This window comes from Phaethon aethereus, assembly GCF_964289735.1.
Source record: "Phaethon aethereus genome assembly, chromosome: 3".
Taxonomy (NCBI): domain Eukaryota; kingdom Metazoa; phylum Chordata; class Aves; order Phaethontiformes; family Phaethontidae; genus Phaethon; species Phaethon aethereus.
In genome coordinates, this window is record NC_138576.1 from 77,005,124 (window position 1) to 77,031,703 (window position 26,580).

Below are 26,580 nucleotides of genomic sequence, written 5' to 3' on the forward strand. Positions count from 1 at the left end.
ATAAAGTAATCAAAGGCAAGAGACTGTAAGGTTCCTCTACATCTTAATTTAAAAATCTAGTATTCTAAGGCGGTTTTGAAAAGAGATCAGATCTCAAAGTGAAGGTCCACCACAGCAGTTCCAGGGAGCAGGTTTTTACAGCTGTGATATATGTTGTTTGTATACTTTTCCTTATTCTTTTTGCCTGTGCAGCTCTTAAGTCTGTTGACAAAATTAATGTGTACAATCATAATGCATTGCTGCTTAGAGGAACTCGTTAGATGGCCAGCATGAAGAATACCACAAACTCCCGAGAGAGTGACCAGTCTTCACTATTTTGTATTGCTACATTGTCCAACAGAGCAGGGACCTGTCCTCTAGATGTTACTGCAGTAAAAATAATACAAGAGATTAAGAAGAAATAGACTTTCCATATCTCCACAAGATATGCCTTAAAAAAAAAAAAAAAATCTATCAAAATGCAGGCAAGGAAGGGAAGAGCAAAGCAAACAAGATGACTGCCAGGTGTGCCAAGCAGAATTTCCAGTACATTACAGCTGTTATTGATGCCCACTGCCTGGGCATCGCGGAAGGTAAAATCTCTTTTGCTGCTGAGTTTTTCAGCAAACACTACACCTGCTCAGTGTATTGATTACTATCCCAAAATAGAAAAAAAAAAAAATTGCAAAAATATGTGTGAAATTTCCAGGACCAAATTCACTCCCTACCCCAAAAGAAAGGCAAAATATCTCTGGAACAATTATTTTAACATCCAGATGAGAATAAAAATTAAGTCAGTAAAAGATGAAAAGTGTCAAAGGATGTCATTGCTGGTGCTCCTAACCAACAGGAAAAGTCCATGAGCAGGATCTTGAGGCATTAGTCCTGCTACAGGTGGATGGAAAGACTAGCATGAACATCAAGGAAATAATCTCCTGTGTTTGAGGAGTCTGGGGAAGGAATACCTCTCTTCACTGCTTCACTGAATATTTCAAATTTGGCTAGCAACTCTAGCTTCACTGATGAAAAAAAGCATGTAGATTGTGATCTAAGAAATCTTACTGGTGATTCTTAGCACCAGATTATCTAAATTTCGTCTGACTGTTACAGGTGCCTGATTGTGTCAAACTTCCATGCAGACCTAAAATCAAATCTAAAGCTACTGCCTACTGCAGTTTTTTATGGTTGGATTGAAAACATTTTGTAACTATCATAACAAGTTGTAGAAAAGGGGGACAGAAAAGTCTTTAAGGATAATTACAGCAGCGTGGGATTTCACAGTACTCCCATTTTTTTTGTGTGTCTGTGGTGAAGCACCAAGGTCCATTTACATCTCCATCAGGATTCCTGCAATACTGTAATAATTACAAAAACAGAGAATGAAGACTCCAAATGTTAGCCACAGAATGAAGTCATCTATGAGTGCATGTTTTTGAAAACATGTTAAACTAAAACTTTGAATTATTTCCCCAGCTACTTTTCTGCTGGATGTTAAATGCTTTCTATTTCCTCTGATCACAAAATTCTTTCTTTCCTGCATCACAAGACCATTAGATGAAATTAGAGAAATGTGATAAAATTGCTGTCATTTTCTTCATCTACCAAGAGTCACTCTAGCTCTAGTGCTTTTTAAGGCCTCGTGAGAAGTAAAGTTTGGCATAGGATGACCAAGAGCTTTGCACTAAAATATTTATTGTTGGCCTATTCTTCCCCTAAAGTCAGTGAGAGCAAGTTAGGTCAGCTCTGAGAATTTGCCAGAAGCCTGCTTAGTTTGTGACAAACAGCAAAAGGCATTGCTTTGGGTTTTGCAGAAATCAGGGAAGACCTGTATGATTTCTTTTGTGCTGCTTGCCTGTCAGCATCAACCCCATGGTGTACCTCTGTGCTTGAAGTACCCGCATCCTTTAGGTAAGGTAAAATGCATCCCTCCCTCTTCAACCCTACTATAGGTCTGGGCTATCCACATGATGACTTCCAGACATGCTTAACCTGGTCTCTAAAGACTGAACATGAAGTGTTTACTGAGGGGTCATGGAGAATGGAGACAATGTTCAATGACACCAATGGCATTAGCAGCTGTTTACATTTTTATCCAGGCCTGCTCTTGGATGAGTCACAGGAGTGAAATATTTGTGGCTATGAGGTTTCTGAGAACTCCACTCTTGACAAGTCCTGCCCCTTCCAGTTTTTGCTACTGTGCCACGATAGTCTTTACCATTACCGTTAATGCAGTCTGTGAAAAAAGAGGAAAAGGAAATTATTGTTAGCTACTGAATCTGTATGTGGTGGTGGTAAGCAGAAACAAGGCAGATTGAGTACCTTTAGGACTTGCACACTCTCTAGTGTCTACAGGTGAAAGAAAGACAAAAATGTACCCTGTGATGTGATCTCTCAGTTTGTCAAGATGGATGTCTTCCTGGATGTACAGAATAACTGAATTGGAAAAAAATTCAAGGAACTGCAGGCTAAACATTTTCTGTAACATATTGCAAATATCTGGAAAGACTCTAAGATTCTTGTTAAGTTGGTATCCGTAAGCACCTTCCATGAGAGAAGCATATTTCAGAGTTAACAGCCCATTAGAATGAAAGAGCAATTTTTGCTTCCAAGGACGTTGCTTCAAGTATTTTGTTCTCTGCACACGAATAAGAGTACACAGCTCCATTTAGGAATGTATCTTTTATCCAACCCTGCCACCTTCCTTTGCAAAGTAAATAATTTGTGGAAAGCTCTACTATACATTCAGAAAAGCCACACCACTTTGACCAACATGGACTATTAAATAAGAAAGCAACAAAGCAGGATAAAGCAAAATCTTTGTTCTCTTGGTCCATACGTTTTGCAAAACATGGTTGTCTATGAACAATACAACATGCTAAGGTCAACCTCCTGAAAGCATAAAGCACAGCACAAGCAAAATTCCTGTAACTACAACATTCACTGTGATCACATTTCAATAGCACACAGCTACAGAAACACTAGAAATTTTGTCTGTTTTCCTCTTGTTCCCCTGAATGAAAAAGATAGCCTACAGCATGCATTGTAAAATAATATAGGCTACAGGATATGAACTAACTAAAGGGTACTTGCTGCAAAATTCAACAGTACAGGTCTGAAAGCTGTTATGCTGCAGCCTTATTTAAGAATAATTTTTAATTGATTACTATTTTTTTTACCCACAGACTCTACAGGAGGTGATACTTATAGCCAGCTGTTACCAGATGTGGTGGGTGTAGTCAGGCCAACATTTTGTGCTGTCGTTGCAGGGGGGTCATTTGGTGCAGGCTCTTGTGCACGATCATCACACCTCTTGAGATTGCAGTACTCCCATGTCATGCTGGGGTCAGTGGTGAAACACCACGGGCTGTTATCACCATCTGGGTTTCTACAATAGTTGTCCCTCAAATCCCTGCAAAATCAAGCACAATAATCAAGCTGCATAAGACTGAAAGTCATCATAGGAATATCTTGCCAAAAAGATGTCAATCTGTATTATGTAGAAATAAAGACATTTATTGATTTTTTACTTATTGCCATATATCCTATTACCAGAAAACACATTTATGGCTGTGATTTGGGTCAAGAGTCATATTTCACATGTACATCAGAGTCATGAATATATATATGCATGAGGAAACATAATTCAACTACTGGCTTAAATTCTGGCTATAATATGTCAATGTGCTGAGTAGCTAAATAAATGCCTGATATGCCAATAATTTATTTTCTAAGTACATATGTATAAGTATACACAATTGTGTGAATGTGTGAATTAGTAATAAATATGCAGGAAGATCCATACTATTGGTGGGCAATTATGCTTTCCCAAAAATATTCATTTTTAAGTGTAAAAGGGTTCTTTCTCATATTCAGAAGAATGGCAAATAAATACTTATGCAAATGATCATTCCCACCTCCAAAAAACCCCACTTCTACTGATTTAAGTGGGAGCACTCCCATGCCTGTTCTTGCTGAGGCAGTAGAATTTCTCTCTTCAATAATTTGCAGAGTTGCAGCATTTCCCCATCCTGAATCACAGTACAGTCACAGAATAAAAAAACTGAAATGCTTTTTTTCTGAATATGCCCCAACACATTAATTCCGCATTTTCACAGCTTGATTTCAATTTTTTTAAATGTTTGTGAAAAACAGCATCCCATCTGAGGATGTTCCATTTTCAATACATCATTATTTTTGATGCCAAAATAAGACTGAATATTTAAAAAAATATATATTTAGGGTGACTTCATAAAAAAGGGAAAAAAAAAAGAAATATACCAACGTTCCTGGTTATACTCGTTATCCACCAAACAATGATGGATTTCCTAGCAATTGTCATCTTGTTGTTTTTCTACCCTTATTAACAGCCTGCACATTAGTAATTATGATTAGCTTTCAAAGTCATCACTGGTCCAGTTTTGTTAGTCTAAAGTAGACAAATTAAGAGGGAAAATTCAGTGCAATTCTGGGTGCCCAATGCCAGCTACAAAGAACATTTAAATGGTAGTTCTAATTGTAATATATCTGACTGTATGTTTTGGAACATAAAAGCTGTGTTTACCCAGATGAAATAAGTAGAAAGGCTACCTCAAAGGTCTCAAGTTCATAAACAAAATGCATATTTCAGCAGATGCCCAGACTCTGGACACAAGTCTCCCAGTGTTGGTTACAGAAGCTCAGATTTAAGAGTAAAGGCACACAGCTGTATTTTACTCAGAATTTAAATAACAAGAAAACATATTTTTTAAAAAAGAGACTAACAGAAAATGTTTCCGTGTCTTGGAAAAATTCTCTTTTATAGATACTGGCAGTGTTTTAAAGCATAGATATGCAAAGATAATACAATCAGCAATGGTCACTGTCAGTTAAAGGAAGAAAAGGGGAGATAAACATACGCGTTTGGGAATCTGTCTGGGGTTTTTTCATGCCTGTGTGGGAACATGGAGTTCCAGGCCTGGCATTTCTTTCCTGATGCAGTGATGGAAGTTGTGCCACGGTAACTCTGGCCTTTGCCTCGATAGCACTCCTCTGACAGGGGAACCTGCACGGGCATATCTGCAGCAAAAAACAGGAACTCATCCTTTGCATCACAATTTTATGTTCTTACTGAGTAGGCACAAGAAAGCATCAAGCACACAGGATGACAAAAATGAACAACTTGTTTATACAGATGGCATCCAGAGAGAGCATCATGGCCAGCATGAAAAGCAAAAGGGCTTTTTAGATTTATAAAGATTTATAAAACTTTCACGGATTACCCTCAGTATGTCAGATGTCATTCAGTGGAAGGTTCACCCCTCAGTTTCGTTTTGGTATATGTGAACACGTTTGAATTAAAGATCAGAAAGTTCACATGAAATATCCTCAAAGATTAGATGCTAGTGATTTTGCACCTGCTATATTTCTAAAACAGACATTATGTTAAAATTTAATCTCTCTATTATCCTTCTGATTGCACTAAGACCTTCTTGCTATTTTTTGTGCTTAAATGAAGGGATGTTTCAGATGACAATTTTATTACTTTAAGTGAATTGGTATTTCAGATGAGATTTTTATTACTTTAGAAGCTTCTGTCCTGTCTTTAGTGGCTACTTTCCAAAAATGGGACTTCCTTTCATTTAGCACTTTTTCATCTCTTTAAACCTGTTGGTCATTTTTCAGTTAACTTGCTAAAAATGCCCTACCTTTGAGAAAAAAAAGAATATAAAAAAATAAGCCTCTTTCATCCTCTAATTCTTCTGTTGGGCCAGCTGGTGATGTACATCTTTCACTGCACTTCCTTAGACATTGCAAAGTCCAATATTTGGCAGGTTTTGTAACATGCCAAGCAGAAAAATGGCATTAGCAACAGTGGCAAAGTGACTGAAAAAAGATTTAACACATTTACAATCAGAAACATTAAATCTTTCACTGTTTTAAAGTCCTTATCTCAAATATGCTGCACTACTCATACCGGCAACCCCTTGTTCTGTCCCAACGCAGCGGGGAAGTGCACAATATTCCCACCGAATGCTGCTGTTGATGGTGTAGCACCAAGGCCTCTTTTCTCCATCAGGGTTTCTACAGTAGTTTTCCTCTAAGCCCCTGAAACAGAAACACCAGCTTTAAACTACTCAAAGAAATCAGGAAGAATTGTGTACAAGAATATTAACAAGTACTGCATGCAGAACGCAACTCAACGGTTACATTTATTCCTTTTGGATATTAATTACCTCAGGCACCACTATTTTGGGACTAATCAACAGCCTTCAAATTTAGTCTAAGTGCTGATGATATATGAAGAACTGTTCCAACGCTTACACTTTCTGCTCCTGTTTCTGAGGCCAAGATACGTCAGTAAAAGCTGACTTCGGGCCACAAGCCATCGGTGTACCTGAGGGTTACGGTAAGAACCAGGTGAGACTGGGTGTCACAGACCGACCCTGGAAGCATGTGCATATGAGCACTGGTGCACGCTGCTCTCTGCCCTGTGATAAGGGACAGGGTTTCACACGCCCAGGGAAACTTGCAGGATCCGTTTCACAACCCACAGGACCAAAATACAGAGCTAAAAGCCTGCTTAGTCCCAGCCACCCTTGTCTGTTGATAATGCCCCACAAACCCAGCTCCTTTGACCTTGGAGCACAAGGATGTATTGGAGCATCTTGGACTTGGAGCATCGTTCTTCAGAAGAGTAACGCATTGAAAGGGTACCAAAACACAGCCAGGGGATATTTAGCTAATATTTAACTACTAAAAGTAGTGGGTTGTGGAGGAGACAGGTGAGACAAGTACACGAGAATGAAGTAGCTGGTAAAAAGAGGAATATTGAAAAAAATTAAGAGCAAGACTCGAACAGAACTAATGAGTGCTGACAAAAGGCAAGAAAAGAGTTTACTGATGTAGCTGCAGAAAACCTGTGCTAATCTTGCCTCTGCATCTGGATCTATAAGGAATAACTATGTTCTTTCATATTTGTTAAAATGACGAGTCTCAGCATACTTGCAGGGATATCTGTCAGGAATCCAGCCATGTCTGTGAGGAAACTGTGTGTTCCAGTGTTGGCAGGCGTTTCCCGATTCCGTGATGGCTATCCTGCCTCGATAGTCTTCTCCTTTCCCTGAAAGACACTGGGACCCCAGGCCAGATGCTGGTGGGTGTGTAGCTGTAACAGGATTTAAAAAAAAACCAGGGGAAACAGAAAAGAAAATAAAAGCAAAAATACAGCCAGACAGCGCTTTCAAATATATTTAAAGTCCCTCTGTTTTCTGTAATGTCACACATGTTTTTTTTTCTTTCAGCAGAGGTGACATTGGTTGAAAACCATGGCAAAACCAAAGTGTACATTTCCATAAGCCGTCGGGCTGCCAGACAGATGTCCTGCCCTACTGCAGCAGTCAGTAAATAAATGTGCTGGCTTGAGCCAGCCATTGTGCCTGCAGTCCCCTGAGAGCAGAGCTGGAAAGGCGGGAAGTAGTCCTGTACAGTCTGGTAAGAAACAAGTGGGATGGAGGGAGCACATTAATATAATACACAGGGGTAGGGTGGAAGGAGAGAAAGGATAAGCATAAGGGCCAAGAAGAAAGTGTGAGAGAAAGCAAAACAGCCTTCAGAGCTGAGCCTCTGGAGTCAGAGAATTGGGAAAGCGGGGCAGAAGGAGGAGTGAAAGAAAGTGGATTGGTCTGGCACGTGGGGAACTGCAAAGAAAGCAAGAGTGACGATCAGAGCCACAGAAGCTGCAGAGGGCAGAGAGAAAATGAATCTTCAGTGCATACCTATTATATATACTTCGTATATGGAATTGCTCAAGGAGACAAGCATGACTCTAAAAGGTTGGTCTGTTCCTTAAACTTTCTTTAGGTTTAAGCATAAAATGGAGATGCTATGGTAACTTTCACAATTTACTTTATCACGGAAGCCTATAAATAGTCATTCTTCCATCAGCAATCGAGCATGTTGAGGTGAACTACATCTAGAAAACACATGCTGCTGCTTAGAGCACTGGCAAGTGCAGATGCATAAGAAAGCAAGCTGTAGAGATAAACACGCAAACATTTTTCTCAAAGTGCAATCCAGTTCTACAAACAACAACGTTAATCTCATTATTCGGTGCTTCGGAAATGTCCAGATTTAGTGCGCTCAGTTTAATGGGTTAAGCTAGCTCACTGATAAGTCAGGTTTTTCTCCTGAGGCCTGACCTTGTTTCTCAGGATTCATCCCTTGCTAAGAAAAAGGCAGTGCTGGCTGTGCTGGCCAGACCCAGGTAAAACATCAACAGTATGGCCACAGGGTGGTTTAGGTGTTTTCCGTGAGTTAGCAGGTCAGCTGAAAACTACCATCTGATTTAACCTGAATGCTCTGCCTCTCAGGTAAATTGAAAAGTAAGGTGGTTGAAGACAAATTAGGGTTTCTATAACATCTCTGACATTATCGCACTTTGTGACACCTGAATCCTCACTGAGCTTATATCATTTTACGTAACAGAAATTTAGTGAGTGATTCTGCTTTTTCCCTGGTTCACAAGGATTTCCTCAGGTTACTCAGAACTGTGATTTCTTGTCTTTGCCACCCCTGCACCATTTTAATGAGAAGAGCTACCCTATAGAGTGATCTCAGGAAATCAGACTCACTGCAGCGAGGAATGTTGCAATACTCCCAGCGTTTAGTAGGACTGGTAGTGAAACACCAGGGCCGAAGTTCACCGTCAGGATTACGGCAATAATTCATCTTCAGATCCTTCTCTGGAAAGCTGCACATTGAAAATGAAAGAAAAGCTTGTGGGTCAGCTATGGCTGGTTGTGGCAATTTGGCTGCCTGCAGGCAGGGTCTCCCAAGCACTGCGGGAATGAAGTCAGCGCTGAGTGTGACTCACTGTTTCGTGGTAAATCCATGCATATGAGGCTCTTGGGCATCCCAGCGCTGGCACTCAAGCCCAGACTCGGTTCTGGAAACTTCTCCGTGGTAGTCTTCACCATTACACTGCATGCACTCCACTGTGGGGCCTAGGCAGAATGAGAACAAAGCAAGGTTCACACCAGCCTGTGAATTCTGATCCTGATCTCTTTATGGAAGACTGCACTGAAAGGAAAAGAAGGTTTTGCTTCAGCTAATGATGAAAGGAATCCCCAAGGCCATGCATTACAGCCTAGGCAAACGAATAAAGCTTTTAAGGGTACGTGTCATTTGTCACGTTTCTGTATGCACTGGTAGCAAAGGGAGTTCTGTATGTAACACAGCACTTGGGTCAATCTTTACTTTTGTTGAAATTAAATAAATTGCTAGGGGTAAGGGCAGGACAATATCAGCAAATGATTAAAAAAATTCAGTTCCTCCATATTTACAAAATTACTTTGATAACTGGAGCCAATTAGGAAAACAACCTTCGTATTGATAACTTCTTAAGGGACAGCTTGATCTAAATTTATATTTGAAAGCAATCTGCAATAATAAAGCAAGAACAAATAGCAGGAATAATACTACCTACTCAAACACTCTTTCTCTGAAAAATAAATATACCTTCACCAGTGTGCGTGACCTGGTCCTCACACTCTGGGATGTTACAGTAATCAAATCTAGTAGCAGGATCTCTTGTGTAACACCAGGGTCCATTTTCATCCCCATCAGGATTTCTGCAGTAGTTTTCATCCAGCCCTTCATTGGGGTATTTTTCAGGTGTATAACTGTAATAGTATTAAAATTCTATTTTAATTCCAGTAATTTAGTGGAGCGGAAGGGAAATGTCCCACTTGCTCAGCTAGCTGTGGGCTCTATTCATTCACAGTAAAAATGAGACAAACAGATTCCCCACTAGAATCCATAAATGAAATCTGAAAAACATTCTGTAACTACCGTTATTAGTATTTTCTCCCTACACCCCAGTTGCCAGTGGTCAGTGAGCTTGCAGCCTGTGAGGACTATGACAGACTCAAAGGACAATTATTGTCTTTAATACTTATATCCAGCTGATCTCGTCAGCTCACCATAGCTTGTGGGTCTGTCATGTATTTTTCTTAATGCAACTACTTTAAAAGTGGAGTATTTCTAGAGACTATTCACAAAACACAACTGGATCCTAATTTGCAGAGATTTTGAAACGTGACTCTAGGCTTCTTCCTACAGCAATCCTCCCAGAGAAGACTAAATGGCTTTTAAACAAAAAATCGAAACAAGCACATCCAAGTTTCATTAGAATAACAACAAAAAATAACCTTTTAAACAGATAAAACTCCAACATAGAGAAAATAGGTCCTCTGCTTCCACACTTGCTTCAGTGAGCCCAGTAGCAGCCAGCCCTGAGAAAACTCTGCCTGGGCAGGCCCAAGGGACCTCCATCTTAGATGCTTTGCTGGATGTTTCTTCTCAACTGTCTCTGGATGGCAGGCAGGAGGTCACAGAGCTGGACAGATAGCACTTCTTTTTTTTCACACCTCATACAGAAGAGAGAATGGCCTCACTGTCACCAATAGCAAAATTTTCATCATTGGTTGATAGCGTGAACATTTCACCTTCTTAAGAGGCTCAGCATTTAGACACTTCTCTAGCTGACAGTGCACCCCTTCCTTACCCAGACCATTGCAGTTCTCTGCCAGTGGAGTCAAAAGTAACAGGACACATGAAGATAAATTTGCCTCTAAAATTCACCTGACAACTGGTTTTGATATATGCACTATAAAGTTGTTGATATACATTAAGTTGGGGAAGCTTGGAAAAGATTCAGAACAACATGAAGACAAATATAAATAAGGCCATACTTTGGGTTGTGAGGTGTTTTTTCTGCCCACTTCTGGCATGGAATACCCCTCCAGGTTTTGGCTTCCATTCCTCTGTAGTCCTTCCCAATCCCTTTTTTACACTGTAGAAGGTAAACTGAAATGGAATTGGCTTTGTTAATTCAATGGTGTTACAACACTGCATTTCTTGAAACTGAGAATCTGTAGATATAACTCTGAAAGTTTATGATGAACCATGCTTTACCCATGTTTTGAACCTCTTGTGCATGCAAAGAGAGATGTGATTCCATAAGGTGTTTTAAAACAGGTTAGTTAGCAACTGCTAGGCAACTGCAGAGGAAAATTCATGAAGCATTTTTATAAAGCTAATAAAATCAAGTTAAGAAAACACATATAACCAGTTACAGTTGTTTATGACTTGTACAAAATGTATGCTTATATTGCTATACTACTGGGATAAAAAGGAAGGCCTTTCACCAACAGCTGCAGAATCTTTGAAATTTGTTGTTCATAAGCACATTTGCAGTATGGGTATCATGAAACTATCCCTTCAAACCAGAGAATTTTTAGTTATTAGAACATGTTTGTCACATAAGTGGCTGCCACGCCTTTGATTCCTCTTAGCCTCAGACTCCCAGGTACTTTCTAGTGGGATTCCAAGATAGAGAGAATGCAAAGCATGTTGATGATGCTTTTATTAGCAACGGACACTGAAAAATCTCCAGTTGTTGGAGGGAGTGATCCTCATTTCCCCTTCCAGCAATTTCTTTGTACAAGAAGAATCCCACTGAGCCCTCAAATATAAAATGGAGATGTTAGAGCAAGAACAGGAGACCAATCTGATCAGAAAAGCTGAGCCTTATTTGGACATCTTGCAATAGTTACTGTCATCACAGTGTGTGTCTGGGACTACAAATGTCTGTGCTGCGTGTCTTACCCACAGGGGCTTTTGGAGCTGTTGCCTTGTTGTCAGGGTACTCCTAGAGTGCCCAAAAGTCTGTCACTGTGGCTTCAACACTGGTGATCGAGTAGCAGGTCCCAGCATGACCATTTCCAGTCAACAGCCTAGCCCATGGACTTTCTGATGTTGCCAAGTACCTCCTAAATGATTTTAGCCAGACTCACCTGAAACCTGGGGAGAGGGGGTGGAGGCTCTGTATAGCTGGCTCAGGAATGAAGACAAGCAAATAACTTCCCCATTCAAATGGCACATGGAGATCACCATGGATTTGGACATTGGTATTTGATCCCTCTTAAACAGAATTTTTAGTAACACGTCTCCTTTCCACTTGACCCCCAAAGTCTCTCTTACTTTTCTGTCCTGTACAGGCCTTTGCTGTGCTGGTCTATAACCCCTGATAGTCTGCACTCCTCAAATGATGGGATAAAGAGTCAAGATATACGTCAAGACAAAATTAAGGTTTAACAGAGGAAACTGCCCTGTAAAGAGGCAGAAGTCTCTAACCAAGTTCTGAAGGATGTTTTCAGTGACCGAGTGCAAAAACTTCGATTGTTACCGATACAAGAAGTTAAGCATCCCAAATGGCCACTGAGCTAGTAAAAAGGCCATGGTTCTCAAACTCTGAGACGGCCATTAGGATCAAAAGAAAAGGCACCCTTGGAGGTGTGGGAGGGAAGAAATCTGACTCAACGTAATGTAGTGACCATGGCCTACAACAGCTATGTATTTGTGCTCTGTGGACTATTCTTGCTATTAACAAGGAGGTTGTAATCAGAATAGAATTCCTCATACAGGAACATAAAGAAAGTAAAACTGTAATTGCCAGATGTGTTCATGGAGCTTTTGATATCATGGACAATCCAGAATATGGTCTGCATACAGATCCCAAAGTGTCCATGGTAGAGTAAAATGTGAGTGCATAACATTGAGTGACCCAGCACAGCCAGACAAACTCTTATACTCATGGAAGGATGGACCTTTTGGCTTTAAAGTAGTTGTTCTGTACAGATATTTTGCATCTAGTTCCAAGGAAAATAAGCTCTGGCAAGGACTGATGCCAGAGTAGCTGTTATGAACTCCAAGATCTGAGTCGGGCATAGGTGAGATTGTACAGTGATCATGAGCCTGAGGGAGTGGCAGAGTCACAAAATGTCCTGGAGACTGCTTCCTCCAAGCAGAACAGATTCCATCACATCTCAACAGAAAGGAGTTTTACAGCAGCTCTTTCCTGGTGCTGAGAAAACATGGTGGGGACAGAAAATTTTTCCGAGGCTTAAGGACACTAAATGTCTTTATTTGCAAATTCAAGTTCAGATTGGGTGATCCTGGCTGTAATAATTAGGTTGCTTCTAGGAATGTGAGTCTCACTTTTATACTTCACTTTAACAGCTTTATGAGAAATATCTCTGGTTTGAGGTGGATTGGGGCCAATAGAGATAACAAATGCTGACATTTGGTTTATCCAGAGACTTCACAAAGATGTTGGCAGTGGTAGCTGTGAGTTTCAGAATTAATGAGATAGTCTAGTCTTGTATCCCCACTAATGAAAAATAGAAGGAAGATGATTCTACATCCTCTGGTTGAAAAAAACAGGCACTGTAAAACTGTCCCCTGAAAAAGCAAAGGAACCAATTCTCTGGCTGCTAGAGCTAAAAGCAATTCCTGCTGAAGCAGACTCTCATGAAGGGATATCCATAAGAGATAGTGTGTTGCATAGTGGCAGCATAGGAGCTGAATGGTGCAGCCAAGGGAGGGAGCATGTGTCCCAGGTGTCAAAGGTGGGTCTCCTAGAGTGCAGAAGGTGGCAGGAGGTGAAAATGAGATAGGCAGTCCCCAAATTGCTGCAGATCGTAAGAATTCCGGATGATGAGCAAATGATGCCTGATAACTCATTAGATGAAAATTAAGAGTCTGTGAGGCAGATGCCTTTTTTCCTGCTAGTATCTAGCTGCATTAAGCTTGGGTATATGGCTTGGGTCATTTCAAAGAACCACCACCATTAGCACAAGGATAAAATAGGGAAAGAGAAAATAAGATTCCAAATGAAGGGATTTGCTGTTGATGACCTGCTGTACAAGCTGTGGCAGTGCCTGACTGCAGCTTTCAGTGACACTGATAGATGCTAAGTATGAAGGAGACTTGATTTCTGCTCAGTCTTCGGTGTAAGCTAAGAAGAGCCAGCCTCGACTTTAAAGTTATCAGAAAAGGTCTCCCAGTCACACCAGAGGACTGGTGATGTCAGAGCAGACGCAGATGAATGCGTCTGCTCTGACAGCCCACACAGTGATGGCAGTGGAGGCAAGAGAGGTGGCTGCCTGCTGTGCTTAGGTGGAAGGACAGCAGTTAACCATGTCTCTGTCCTGGGCCTGACACCCAGACAAATGCCTCCATTCATGGGGGATCCCCTGCCATGACAGGCAGGTACAGGCTGATGAGCTGGTCCCTCGGTGCGAGGAACCAGACACAGTGTCTCCTCCTGCAGTGGACTCATGTGGTGACATTTCCTTCAGTCGTGGTCATGGCCAGGGAGGAAAAGCTCCGCTTCCAAGCAGATGAGGAGATGGGGGAGCAGACCTATATCTAACCCTACAGTTTCATTTAAGGGTATAAAGTAAACAAGACAAATCCATTCTGAAGCGTAAGAGAGCATCAAGCTAGGCCTTTTTTCTGCAGGAAAAGGTGGCTCCAATGGGCGTAGGAGCAGCAGAGCTGAAGGCTCTGACTAAATTTCCAGATTACACATGTTCAGGAAGGTCACTGGGATGAGCATTGAGGCTGGAGGCATCAGGTCTGTCTTCCAGGGAATAGCTCTGGAGGCAGCAAACAAGAAGTTCGCAAAGAAGCCAAGCAGTGTTCTCTACTTTTCCTCAGAGTCCAGGGCTCCTGGGTATAAAACCTTTTGCTGCTGACATGAGGATCAGATGTATTTCTTCAGACATTTCAGAAGTTTCAAAGAGTTTGGACAACGGCAAGCAATGTAAAGGGGTCCTGATTAAGTTAGAGATACTGTCTTTATTTGTACCAATTTAAGCCCAAGTTATTGTCTTCTGTGACAGCATATAATTATGGCCAATGAGAATTATTTGTTCACTTACAAGGACTGATTTCAATTTAATAATTAATGACTTGTGCATGTGTCTATTTGCTTTCAACATATGCAGAAGAATTTACAGAGCACATACTCCTCCTTTATCCTGTTCTACCCTCAAAGGAAGACTCCAATCAATTTTTACTTCAGTTAAAAAAAGAATCACATTTAAAATGTTGAGGTATTGGCTACACCCATCGTTTCTACAGATATTTCACTTGTGCCAGCAGTTATTTGGCTGAACTTGCTCCAATATTCTTCTGTACTGGTGACTCACACATCAGTGATCTATGAGGAACATCTAAAAAATTAAAGTGGAAAAGTGCTCTCCATAGGCTTTAACCTTGTGAGGTCTGTTATTGGGGCAGGGGGGGACACACATGACTGGAGAGCTAAAGTCTTTTGATCAAAACAAGTGTACCAGTGGTTTTGCCTTTTAAAAGGGGAAGAAATCTGACCATAGTAACACTCAAGAATCAAGCAATGTGCTACAAATTCTAGCTTCTAAGGCTTTAGTAATCTGTCCAAGCTAAACATAAACTGCAAGTTCAGGAAAACTGGTGGGGAAATCCACTTGTCATTAGCATAGAAAGAAGACACCAAGGAACACATATTGCACCATAAGAACACAATGTCACTGGCTGATCATCAGCTAGAGATTAAGCCAGTACTTACTGAAGATAGCTGTTACAAACCCAGTTGCACCCAGTGCCATGAAGCCAGCAGCCATTATCCCATCCAGTAGCGGAAGAATTAGGAAACAGCTGTTTAGATGTTAACATTCTAGCTTTTTGTTATGTCTGAGCCAGTCCTCCAGCAGAAGTTAATGAATTCATCAGAATTCCATCAGTTTATACTAGCTGGGAATTCGGACATGATCTGCTTTCTCTTTAAAACTTCGATATGGCAAAGGGCACCTGCACCATGATTATTGTCTTTTCAAACAAACGGAAATGTTCTTACAAGTAATGTTCACTATTCTTCTTACACATCAGTTAGTAATAGGAGCTTTCTTTTTCCCAGAAGACTCATTGAAGTTAGTGTTTGTGACTGCATTATCTATGTTCCCACAAAACTTATGAAGATAGTCTAGTTAAACAAATATTTATTTTCTAGCTATATAGCATCTATTGAAAACTTAGAAAAGCATTAATTAATTAATTCAAAAAATAATCTTAAAACCAAGCCACTTATCTCAGCCTGGCATGCAACAAGAATTAAGCATAAACTACACAGCTTACCAAACGTGAACACTTGATTATAATTTTTAGAAAAGCAGTTGTAAGTCTATACAATATTCCAGTCTAATAATTCTTGACTGAATTATTACATTGATAATTAGAGAAGTGGCTACAGAGAAGTAGATAATCCTGTAGTCTTAAAAATTTGTATGACCAAGGACTCCACTAGCTCCATGAAGCAGAGAAATGCATGATTTTTACTTTGGAGTATGTTTATTCTGCCTGGTCCCAATAACTAAAGGAGTAAAAAAATATGAAGAAGCTTGCTGCTATATGTGCAATTCTCTGGCAGTTTCAGCCCAGTTCATAATGGGCACAGCCCCACCTCACTGAAACTGTCACCACCTGCAATGATTTGCTCCAGCACTGCAGCAGAGAATGCAAGGATGCAGTTAAAACAGGCTTAATGTGTACCATCTTACTATGTACGTACTTTTCTTCTCATAAAGAACTGCATCCGTGCTGTTGAACATCACTGTCATTTTGGCATTTTCAGCCAGTGTTAAACACTGTAGCTTTTTCCTGGTGAATAGGAAGGCCCTGTTGAAATCAAGAAGGAAGCAATATTGACATAGGAAGCAATGTTTTTAATTAAATTCGAATTATTCAACGTGTAATTTTTTTTCTCTAAATTATTAATTTACTAGCACTGTCCTGTATGCATTTATATCTTTCAGATACCGCACTCAGTATTCAAGACGCTGAGGAAGAGACTGACATTTTCTACTGCTCTGAAATGGCTGATGTTTTCCAGATTTATGACTGCGTGAATAAGTTACTGTGTGGGAAGATAGTTACTGCATTAGCCAAACATTACCAACAGCATCCTAGCTGCTCAGGTTTTTAATTCAACTGCCTTTCCTTACAATGAATTAGAAGCATCTCACCCTTCTTTTGTGAAACAAGGCAGCATCCAGCTAAGAGGCGTAAGCAATTCTCCACATAACATTGGATAAGAGCAGGAGCTTCAGCATTTACTATAGAATGAGTAATACATAATAAATCCACCCTTTACTTGACCTTGTGGTTTTAAGGGCAGAGATAAGCCACAAGCTAAAGGCACAGGCATGAGCGACACTGCTGTAGGCAGATCTGCAGCAGCATGGGGATGTTGGTTCTGAGCAACGGTAGGAAAGTACCGCTGATAGGCAGACATCCTCAATGACATAGTTTTAAAATTCAACAGAAATTACCTGCAATTAAAATTTCTTTCTGCTTCACATTTCTCTGCACATTCTTTTTCATTATTTGTCTTGTAAAGCTGTTTATTTCGAGTAAGTATCCAAACACCATCTGTTCTTAAATAGTCATCCAGTATCTCTCCTTTCACTACAAGGGAAGGAAAGGAATCAGACATTTAAAATGAGAATGCTGCAGGTAAGAAGATCTGTGACTCTGAGTCCCATCTTTCATGTAGCATTGACAGGTGAAGGCACCATTTATTTTGTGTAATTCTGGGCAAAACATGATAAACTCTGAGGAAATTTCTGTCTCCTGACACAATCACAGCTGTATGACTGGTACACATCAGAGGCAAAAACAGCAGAAGAGGGATGCAGAGAAGCAGCTCTAAATGGAGTTATGTACGAGTTTGAAGCTGAGAACAAGAGATGTGAAATAAGAGTGAGAGAGACCGCAGAGAGGGACTAAATGGTGTCAGACAAACGCCAGTCAGAAAAAGATGAAGGGAAGTGATATCAATACTAAAGTTTTGGAGAAGCATGAATTGCGAGCATGTGAGATTATGACCTCCCATGTGGATGGTGCAATCATTACAGTTTTACTGGTCACTGAATGGTGGTTTGCCCTAAAATGTCTTGGCCTGGAGCAAGAAACCTCAATCATAAGATGACTATATAGTTTTTTACAATGGCCACCATTATTTTCTTTGTAATGGGTTGAGCAGATTTACCAATGAATTTGTCAGGCTGCATCTCCGTTGCAACAAATTAACCCAAGGTTTAAAATTAGCTACATGTGCATAAGATGTATGTGATGTACCTGCTAATACATTTAACACTTAACTCCAAAATGTTGTTGCTCACAACGGAGTTTGTCATCTAATTGATTTTTTCCTTTTATGTCTACAAAGATTCCATGTTTCTGTTCCTAACTTCTACGAAAGTTTATTTCCGTATCCAGCATCAGGTTAAAAGTTACAGAGGTGATATGGTTTAATTATTTCACTTTCCAAGGTAGATTATTATTGACAGACACAGGAAGTTCATAATCTTGTACAGCATTCTCACAGGTTACATTGTGAATCTTTCTTTCATGCAAACACCCATATGAGGCTCAATTCACTGCAGCATCACACCAGTGTAATTAACTCCCATGACACATAGGTCATCCATCACCTACCTCCACATGACACATATTCATACAAAACAAAAGGTATCTGGGCCACTAATGAAAGTAAGATGATTAATTGTCTGAGGGCAGTCTTCTGTGACTGCAGAGTTGGCTCAAAGCTGTAAAACCCACGTGTCTTAAGAAATCCCTGACACTGAGGCCTCCCATATCTAATCTTACTGTTACGGTAGGACTACGTGGAGCACCGACAGCCTGCCAATTTCTCCTACGGACTCAGCAAACAAGTGTTTCCTCTCCTGACCTTTTTTCTAAGCTGAGACCACTCTTCCAGAATCGCAGGGGACCAGAATAGGAAAATACTACTTTCCAAACTTTATTGGGTCATCTTAAAACCATATATTCGTCCAAAGAGCTCTACTTTGGATACCATTCCTTTTCAGTGACCACAAAAAAATATTTATTTTGGTTGGTTTAAGAATGAACACATGAGATTTTGGATGACATGCGTAAGCTAAAAGGCAGCACAGACTGGCAGAAGCTTAGATAACAGAAAAGAAAATGTGATGTTAGTTGCCTTATAAAAGAATATAACAGAGTTAAAAATGCAGCAGGGAATGTATTATTCTGGCTAAAGTCCAAGTCTTCATAAACGCAGACATGACACATGATAATTAAACAGAACATTCAAATATATGTGAGCAAACCAGTTTCTTCTTTTACGTATGTATCCTTCCAGACTTGACCAGTACTAATCCAGAAGACAAAAAAAGTAGTTTTAAGTCTGTTTTGTGGACCATCACTTTGCAGAAAGAGAGTTGGAGCTGATAACAACGAGCAAATAAAAACAACTTTATCATCTGTCTTTTATAACCCAGCACAATCATACAATGATACATCCCTGTTATTCTGTCATATTAAATGTCTGAGCTATTAGAAAATCATACAAACTGCACTGATATGTTTTTAACAGTACTTTTAAAAAGTCATTTAAGGGCTGTACAATGATATGCAATGTTAAAGTACTAGAAAATATGATATCTGACTGAAATCTGATTGAAATGTATACTACATGTGGAATATTTATTTATAGAATTTGCAGATGAGCTTGAAATTCATATATTACCCTCAGTGGAACATCTATCTTCTTTTGGACTTTTAAAAAGAATTATAGACATATTTCTGGAAAAGTTGATCTAGGTTACTGAAGATTAAGTTTCTACCTACAGCCCCTGGGAAAATATTTTCTTGGAAGTGTTTGACAACAGAAAATGTGAAATTGCTGGAATATAAAGGAGCTTTTTAATTTTTAATTTTGTTCTAAGTATTTAATTTAAAAACTCTAGAACTCCTATCATAAAGGATGAAAATCAGGACCACTGTGCTTAGCAATGCTTGTCAGTAAAGACAGCTTTAGCATTTGATCCAAAGCCTGCTGAAACCAGCGACAGTCATCTCACTGACTGCTATGGGTTTTGTCGCAGGCTTTGGGGCTGCTCTCCAAGGGTGCCCCCAGTTCTGGCCATGAGGCATGTTTGCAGGGAGCCATTAGTTCCCCACGCAGACGCCAAGGCTGTTGCTCTTCTGTCGTCTCTAACGAGCACAACACCGGAGCGACCACAGCTCCCGCTTCGTTCGACAGCAGCTCTCGCCGGCCAGCAAGCCCCAAATCCATCGTCGTCCAGGTAAGTGGCGACACAGGGATTTGGGGACCTACCTTCACCCAGTGGAGCTTGTGAGCACCTGGCCCCCACCTCACCCAGGCAAGCGGAAGGCAAAGGACTCTTACCTGAGCTGAGCGAGAAAAGAAAGAGAAAGGCGGCTTTGCTAATCCCCATTTCGGCCCAGCTGGCGGGTGCTGGAAGTTGTGTGTGTCGGTGCACAAAGTTTTATTGACTCGCACCGAAGTGAGGCGGCATCAAACAAACAAGGCAGGTAGGTTAAGTTAATCATTCTCCCATGCTGTGACCCCCTTTGCCGTGGTGTGGCCATTCAAACAACCTTGAGTTGGGTGGATTACCAAATCAGACTCAATCACTTGTACTGGATGCTGGGAAATGTAAAGGCACTTTCTTGTTTTGCAGGACATATTTTTGTTCTCAGATTGCTTGGCCTCTACCTAAGGACTTTACCTTAGCCTACCATTGCCAAGATAAAGATGGGGATCATGGTGGTGGAAAATATGGGAACCCAGGCACAATCTAATTCTACAGAGTTCTGTATATTCAGCTTTAGGTCCCAACGGTATTTTCACTCACAGACTTGCACTGCTTAGGTTGGAACTGCTTCTGATTTAAGCTTTTGTGTCAGTCAGTCCCCAAAACCAGGCCCCGATAATGTTAACTCTGTATCAGAATTTCTTTGAACAATTGCCAGTGTCCTTTCCGGGGGAAAGAAGCTTCTTTCCCCCAGATGTTTCCCATTTCTGGGTTGATTTTTGTTGTTCATGACTTGGGAGGCAGTGTTCACTTCGGTTCAGTGCATAATGTGTCTTTGCCCTCCAGGCAAAGCTCCTGATATCTCAGGTCTGCCCAGACCTCAGGGTGCATGCAGGGTGCCCCACGCGTTTCAGCAACGTCACCTCCATCACCCCCACGAGGCTCAGCTAAGGCAAGATAAGCATTCCCAGCAAGTGTCCCCTCGGGAGTTTCAGCTGGTTTGCCTGGCAAGTCAGTACAGCCTTCAGCTGGGGTTGGTGGGGCAGGGGAGAAGGACAGTTAGGAGCAATGTGGGAATCCCACATATTCCCCTCTCTGCTGGAAGAATGATGGTTCTGGAAAGGCCACGTGCAGCAGCCACATCTCTGTGAGCATTGAGGACTAGACAAGTCACCTGGGGTAAAGCAGTGGTCAAAAGGTACATGCCTCTAGGGCACAGGTGGGGAATGCACCCCGGGCTGGTGGGGAGGCAGTGGGGAAGTGGCCTTTCTGCTCCAGCTCTGAGACATTGCAGAGTGTTCCCAGTAGGGAGCCAGTGTGTAGCCTGCAGTCAGGGTGGGTAGAAGAAGTGATGCCAGCAGGAAAACAGATGATTCTTCTTGGTAACTGTTTTGTAGTCAGTTGTGTCCATGCACCATCACATCCACAGTTCATCCACATCCCTACCTCCACAGTCACTTTTTGAGCATATCATTCAACCTCCACCACCCCTGGCAGAAGGATGGAACTCTGATGTTCCTACAAGGCTTCAGAAAATCAGTGGTCAGACAGAGAAAAGAAGCCAAAACTTGTTATCTATAAGGAACTCATGGTGGAAGCAAACACCATTCATTTCTGCTTGGCTAGTCAGCAGATTTGTACCCTCCAACCAGCATGTCAGCATGTCAGTCCTTATGTCAGTCGTACACATGGACGTGGAAGAGCCAAGCTATGCTTATGGAAGCCAGAAGCACCTCGCAGAAATATTATGGGGACCTGAACAGGAAGAAGCAGGATTAGAGAACCATTTGGGAGTGCAGAGGGCCTGGAGGCCCTCAAGATTTCCCAGGTTGATATAGGAGAGAGATCTCCCCAGGAGATGCAGGAGGACATGATGAGCAGGGATATGAACTATGCGGAGCCAAGCCTCTCTTGTTCTGTCACTGACCGCGTTACTTGCTCTGCCCTCAGATAGCAAATGCCACGGATGATAGATGCAGAAGTCTGAAGCCACCCTAGAGCTGCTAGTAAATAGCATGGAAAGGTCTTTTCTCTTGGATCTCATTTAAATCTTAGTCCAACCAAAAACAGAGAGTTTTTTATGCCCATTTTCTATTAGAAACAATGGAAACTAATAGAACTAATACAAAACTAATTAGTTTCAACTTTGTCCATAAAAACTATGCTGTAATTCTACCTGATTTTGTTTGGGATTTTCTGGAGAATGTGCTGTGCTGATAATGTCCAGAAGGGTGCAGCAGATGATACTTTTTTGACGAAGTAGGTGAGTTTAAAACCCCCAGCATAAACAAAGGTGTCAGTGAGCACTCATGATACATTTTTTGTCCATAAACTTGAAAAAATCATGAGGGATTTATTATTTCATTGCTCCTATCACAGCACTAGCTTATAAGGAAATTTGTCTTATGAAAATATGCTTTTCTTTTCTTTCTTAGTTCCCCCTTTTCCTTCCCACCACAATACAAGAAGCTTAAAGTTGATTGAACTTCTATAATATTAATATGTTCAAAAGCTTTATTTTCTTAAAGCGATTTTCCATGTAGGAAAGACAGCATTCAAGCGTGAAATACAGAGAAAAAAATAGAATGAGAAAGAGCAAGGGAAAAAGGCCAAGTGTAACATTATGACTGTAGGATACTGAAAAACATAATAGGGGTTATGATGCAGTGAAAAATAGCAGTGCTTATTTGGAACAAAAAAAAAAAACAATTTTGTGAGAGCATAGCGCATATTTCATCTAAATTAGAAAAACAAGAAGAAACATCTCCCTTGAAAAGGAAAATAAATATGGATAAAACAAATAAGTTGTGAGCTCAACCTAATATTCTTAAAGTAATTTGGAAAAACATAGATATAGAGATGCACAGTAATGAAATAAAAAAAGAGTTGCAATGTCAAGTGTCAAATTACAAAATACTTTCATTAGGCTTTCAGCTTGGAGGAAGAGAGATTTGTACATGCTTGCTCATTCTACACCTTTGCTAGGGAACATCATGCAGCTGTGCTGCACTGGTTTGGAGTACATATTTTCTTTAAAGAGTTATCAGGAGACTTGTCAGTTAATCAAGGAGATACTTCCAGACACTGATTCCATAATTTCTGTCAGTGGAATAAATATTTCTGCTGACTTCAGAGGGCTTTTAGACAGGCCTTGTATAATTTTTAATTCTTAAAATCAAGTTAAAGACTCTTGTGAGGAAAACAAATCTAGGAATAGAAAATAAAATGAATGTGCCTCCAAACAAGTGAGTGAGACACCAAACATTCCTCATCAAGGACAGCTCCTTCTGTGAGTAAATAATAACAGAAAAATTGCTCTGAAACTCATCTCTCTGTACCTTCCTGAACCAAATGATGCGAGTCACAAGCTCCATGAAATATAAATTAGTTATTGTTTCCTCATCAGATGCAAATATGTTCCAAAGAACCAGTTTCTAAAGTACTTCATACTTTCTCTAATCCCTAGTTTTCCTTTCCTGGTAAAGACACATTGGTAGGAGTGGCAAGTGACAGATCAGCCACCAGAAGTAATAGTGGTGGGATAGTGAGTGGTGGGCACAGCTTCTGTATGGGTTGGCCAATTTGTTTATTTTTCAGTTGCGTACTTTGCCATGTTTAGTCACAGAATTCTCAACCCCAAGCTAGTTTCCAAGGGGAATGAGCACAGTGTCCTCTAACCCTCTAATGGTTTCCTGCTTCATGGTAGATTTTGTCCATTGACACAAACCTGAATCAGGTAGACTATCAGGGCACTGTCCAAGATACACCAAGCACATAGCAGGACCTAGCGCCATTCATCAGCAACATGTGAAAGCCATTTTTATCCATTTTGGTACCTCATTTGGGACAAGGGGGCTCCATTACTGATCATTTGCTTGTTCTTATGGATACTTACATCTTTCCAGAGGATGCCACAAATGATGATGATTACTATTAATATCAGAGCCTCCACATGAAATCAGAGCCCAAGCACTAGGTGCTTATGCTAGATATGAGAGTTTCCCAACCCCGAGGAGACTACTCTGATAGCAGGCAAGGGGTGAAGAAATAAAATGGCACGGCTGAGGCAGTGGCATGGTCAGAAATCCCCATTGGCCCTGCCCACTTCAGAAATCGGTGCACATGGGCTCTTGGTTTCACACACAAGAGCCTATTGCTTGCGTTTCTAACCAGCAGAAGGAGCATCTGTGAGAAAGGAGATGAGAAGGCGGCAAGAGGCTAATGCCTCCCCCATCTGGAGCAATGGGTTTGCTTAATGTGTACCAGGAGCTCAGGACTGTTTCTGAAGCACCTGCATGTTAATGCCTGTCCATCGACAGTGTTGCCTGGACAAAATACTGCAGCAAGTTTCCTATTTATAGAAAAGGGGCAGCAAATACTTCACTGCCTGTCTGCTGCAAAGTTCGTAAATTCAGGCTTATTTTGGAGTTGAAAGGAAAAGGTGGCCTAAGTGCTAAGCATAGTTCTTTTACCAGGCTGCGAGGCAGGTATGGTTCAAAATCTATAGGTAAGTATTGAAATCTTATGAATAATATTTACTTGAGGCCTCATCCATACACCTGAAAAATCAGATGAGGCTGGCTGACAGAGAAACATCTTACTCCTCCCAAGTTAAAGAACTGCAAATCAGACAGAACTTGCAGGGAAGCTGTGTGGGATGGGTCAGAGGAAAGGAGACAGAATGAAAAAGAGTGGGTTGTTTTGGCTAGAAATTATATTACTATAGGAATACACAAGAAGAACATTCACATACAGACATATAAACATATGTCTATTATAACATATGCATGTATGTGTGTCTATATATATATAATGATTACTGCAAAGAAGAGTACATAGTCTACTCCCTGTAAGTGTGTAGGATAAGGCAAGCAGTATGGATTTAAATATACGAAAGAGATTTAAAATCAAGATTAGAAAAAAACCTATTTCACACAAAGGAGAGTGAAGCACTGGAATTTTGCCTGGGGAGCTTGCGGGACTTTCACGACTGGAAGTTTCAGGAACAGGTTTGATAAATGTCTGACAGACATTTTGGGTCTGTGTTCCTATGCCACGATGGCTGAACTAGATAATCCTTTTTCTTGCCTTTTTCTTCTAATTCTGTGAATTAGATTTGTGACAACTAAACAATTCCTCAAAACAGCTGTACTGCAGCTCTCCACAAGCCATCGGCAGTAATCCTCCTCTTTTCTCTGTAGGATGGCTTTGGCACCTTCTGCCTTCCTTTTCCACTGGTCTACTCTCACAGCTCGCAGACATGAAAAGAGGACATGTTGCATTTCCAGGAGTCCACAGCTTTATGTACTCAACTTCTTACAGCCACTGTCCCTATTAATCACCTTGGTTATACCTACCTGCTCTGCTCAGTTGGCAGGCTGCAGTTCAGTGCTGTAGGCCATCTCTTAGAACATTTCGGTTACCTTTGAGTACAGCACACTGAATCCTTGCTCCAGGAAGACTCATTGAGCAGAATAACTCTCTTCAGAGAAAGAAGAAAAATCTCTTCTTCTCCAAGCCACCCTGGGAACGCTTAGAAATCTCCTTTCTCAATATGTCTCCAGTATGCGCCTACAAGAAACATCATTTCATTCAAGTGACAATTGCCCCTTGCCCAGGGGCACACTGAGTACAGTTGTTTTCCCCCTGCTTTTCACAACATAATTGCAACTTCTGGAGCTGCCTCACCTTGACAGTTGAGTTGTTTTTAGCTGAAGTGCCCCCCAGCTATGACAAGAAATACACGCAGGTCAGACTTGTTTAGGCCTGATTCCCTGGCCTCTGCCAGTTCTCCCACAGCTGGTGAGGGAGAGTTTTGTGTCCTCCTGGCACCCACCAAACTGGGGCTCTGGCTCCCACCCAGCAGCAGCTCTCCCGCCTCAGGCTGTCATCCACCCAGCCTCTCTCAGCGTCAGCACCACGGGTGTTACCAGCATGCTCCCAGCACCGCTGAAAGCCCTTTATTTGGAATAGCCAGATAATTAATTAACACATAATAAAATGCTTCAAAAAAAATCTTGACCTAAATGACCTTGCTAAATAAGAGACTGATATTCATTTTAGTCTGTATGACCTGCACATATTGGTACCTGATTGAGACCCATCTGAAGGACAGAGAACTCCGATGGAGCATACTGAGAGGAATGATGTCTTTCTTAATAGTCAAAAACAGCTGGTTGTCAAGGCCTAACTCCTTCCAAAATTGAAGTTCTCTATAGCTTGCTGCCTTTGGGGAAGGTTTGAGGCACAGACCTAGAGCTCATTTCCTCCTGCAATTGTTTGGTCCCTTATTTTCTTCTCCTGCATGTGGATACAAACAACTGAATATTTAATTTGAAATATACTGCATACAACCCAAGTGTGAATTTGTGCCCTTTACTATAGCAATTGAAGGGCTGGAAATGAGTCTCCAGAAGCCACCTAGCCCACCTCCCTTCCCAGAGGGGGAACAGAATCAACTCCACCATGTCCTTGCTGACTGCTGCTTGAACAACCACAGATTAAAAACCTCCCAGGATGGCATCTCCTTACCCTTCTCAGGAAAGCAACTAACAATTATCCTTACCGCTAAGGCTTTCCTAGTGCCTAACCTAAAGCTTTTTGCTGTAGTATAGTTCTTCTACATCTTACAGTA

The 26,580-nt window shown here is 41.0% G+C and overlaps 1 protein-coding gene across 1 annotated transcript in view; it reads right to left on the minus strand.

Moving 5' to 3' along the window:
- The window catches only part of LOC309403440 (plasminogen-like), a gene marked incomplete at both ends in the record, with an annotated part of 29,020 nt that extends 8,894 nt beyond the window's left edge, over positions 1 to 20,126 (minus strand). Inside the window, 13 exons of the mRNA XM_081997564.1 lie at positions 1,241 to 1,334; positions 2,064 to 2,212; positions 3,198 to 3,388; positions 4,875 to 5,034; positions 5,933 to 6,063; positions 6,961 to 7,123; positions 8,589 to 8,707; positions 8,831 to 8,960; positions 9,475 to 9,638; positions 10,710 to 10,824; positions 16,412 to 16,518; positions 17,172 to 17,307; positions 20,078 to 20,126. Coding sequence (XP_081853690.1) covers positions 1,241 to 1,334; positions 2,064 to 2,212; positions 3,198 to 3,388; positions 4,875 to 5,034; positions 5,933 to 6,063; positions 6,961 to 7,123; positions 8,589 to 8,707; positions 8,831 to 8,960; positions 9,475 to 9,638; positions 10,710 to 10,824; positions 16,412 to 16,518; positions 17,172 to 17,307; positions 20,078 to 20,126 — 1,708 coding nt within the window. The remainder of the gene's footprint in view (positions 1 to 1,240; positions 1,335 to 2,063; positions 2,213 to 3,197; positions 3,389 to 4,874; positions 5,035 to 5,932; positions 6,064 to 6,960; positions 7,124 to 8,588; positions 8,708 to 8,830; positions 8,961 to 9,474; positions 9,639 to 10,709; positions 10,825 to 16,411; positions 16,519 to 17,171; positions 17,308 to 20,077) is intronic.
- Positions 20,127 to 26,580: the final 6,454 nt, after the last annotated feature.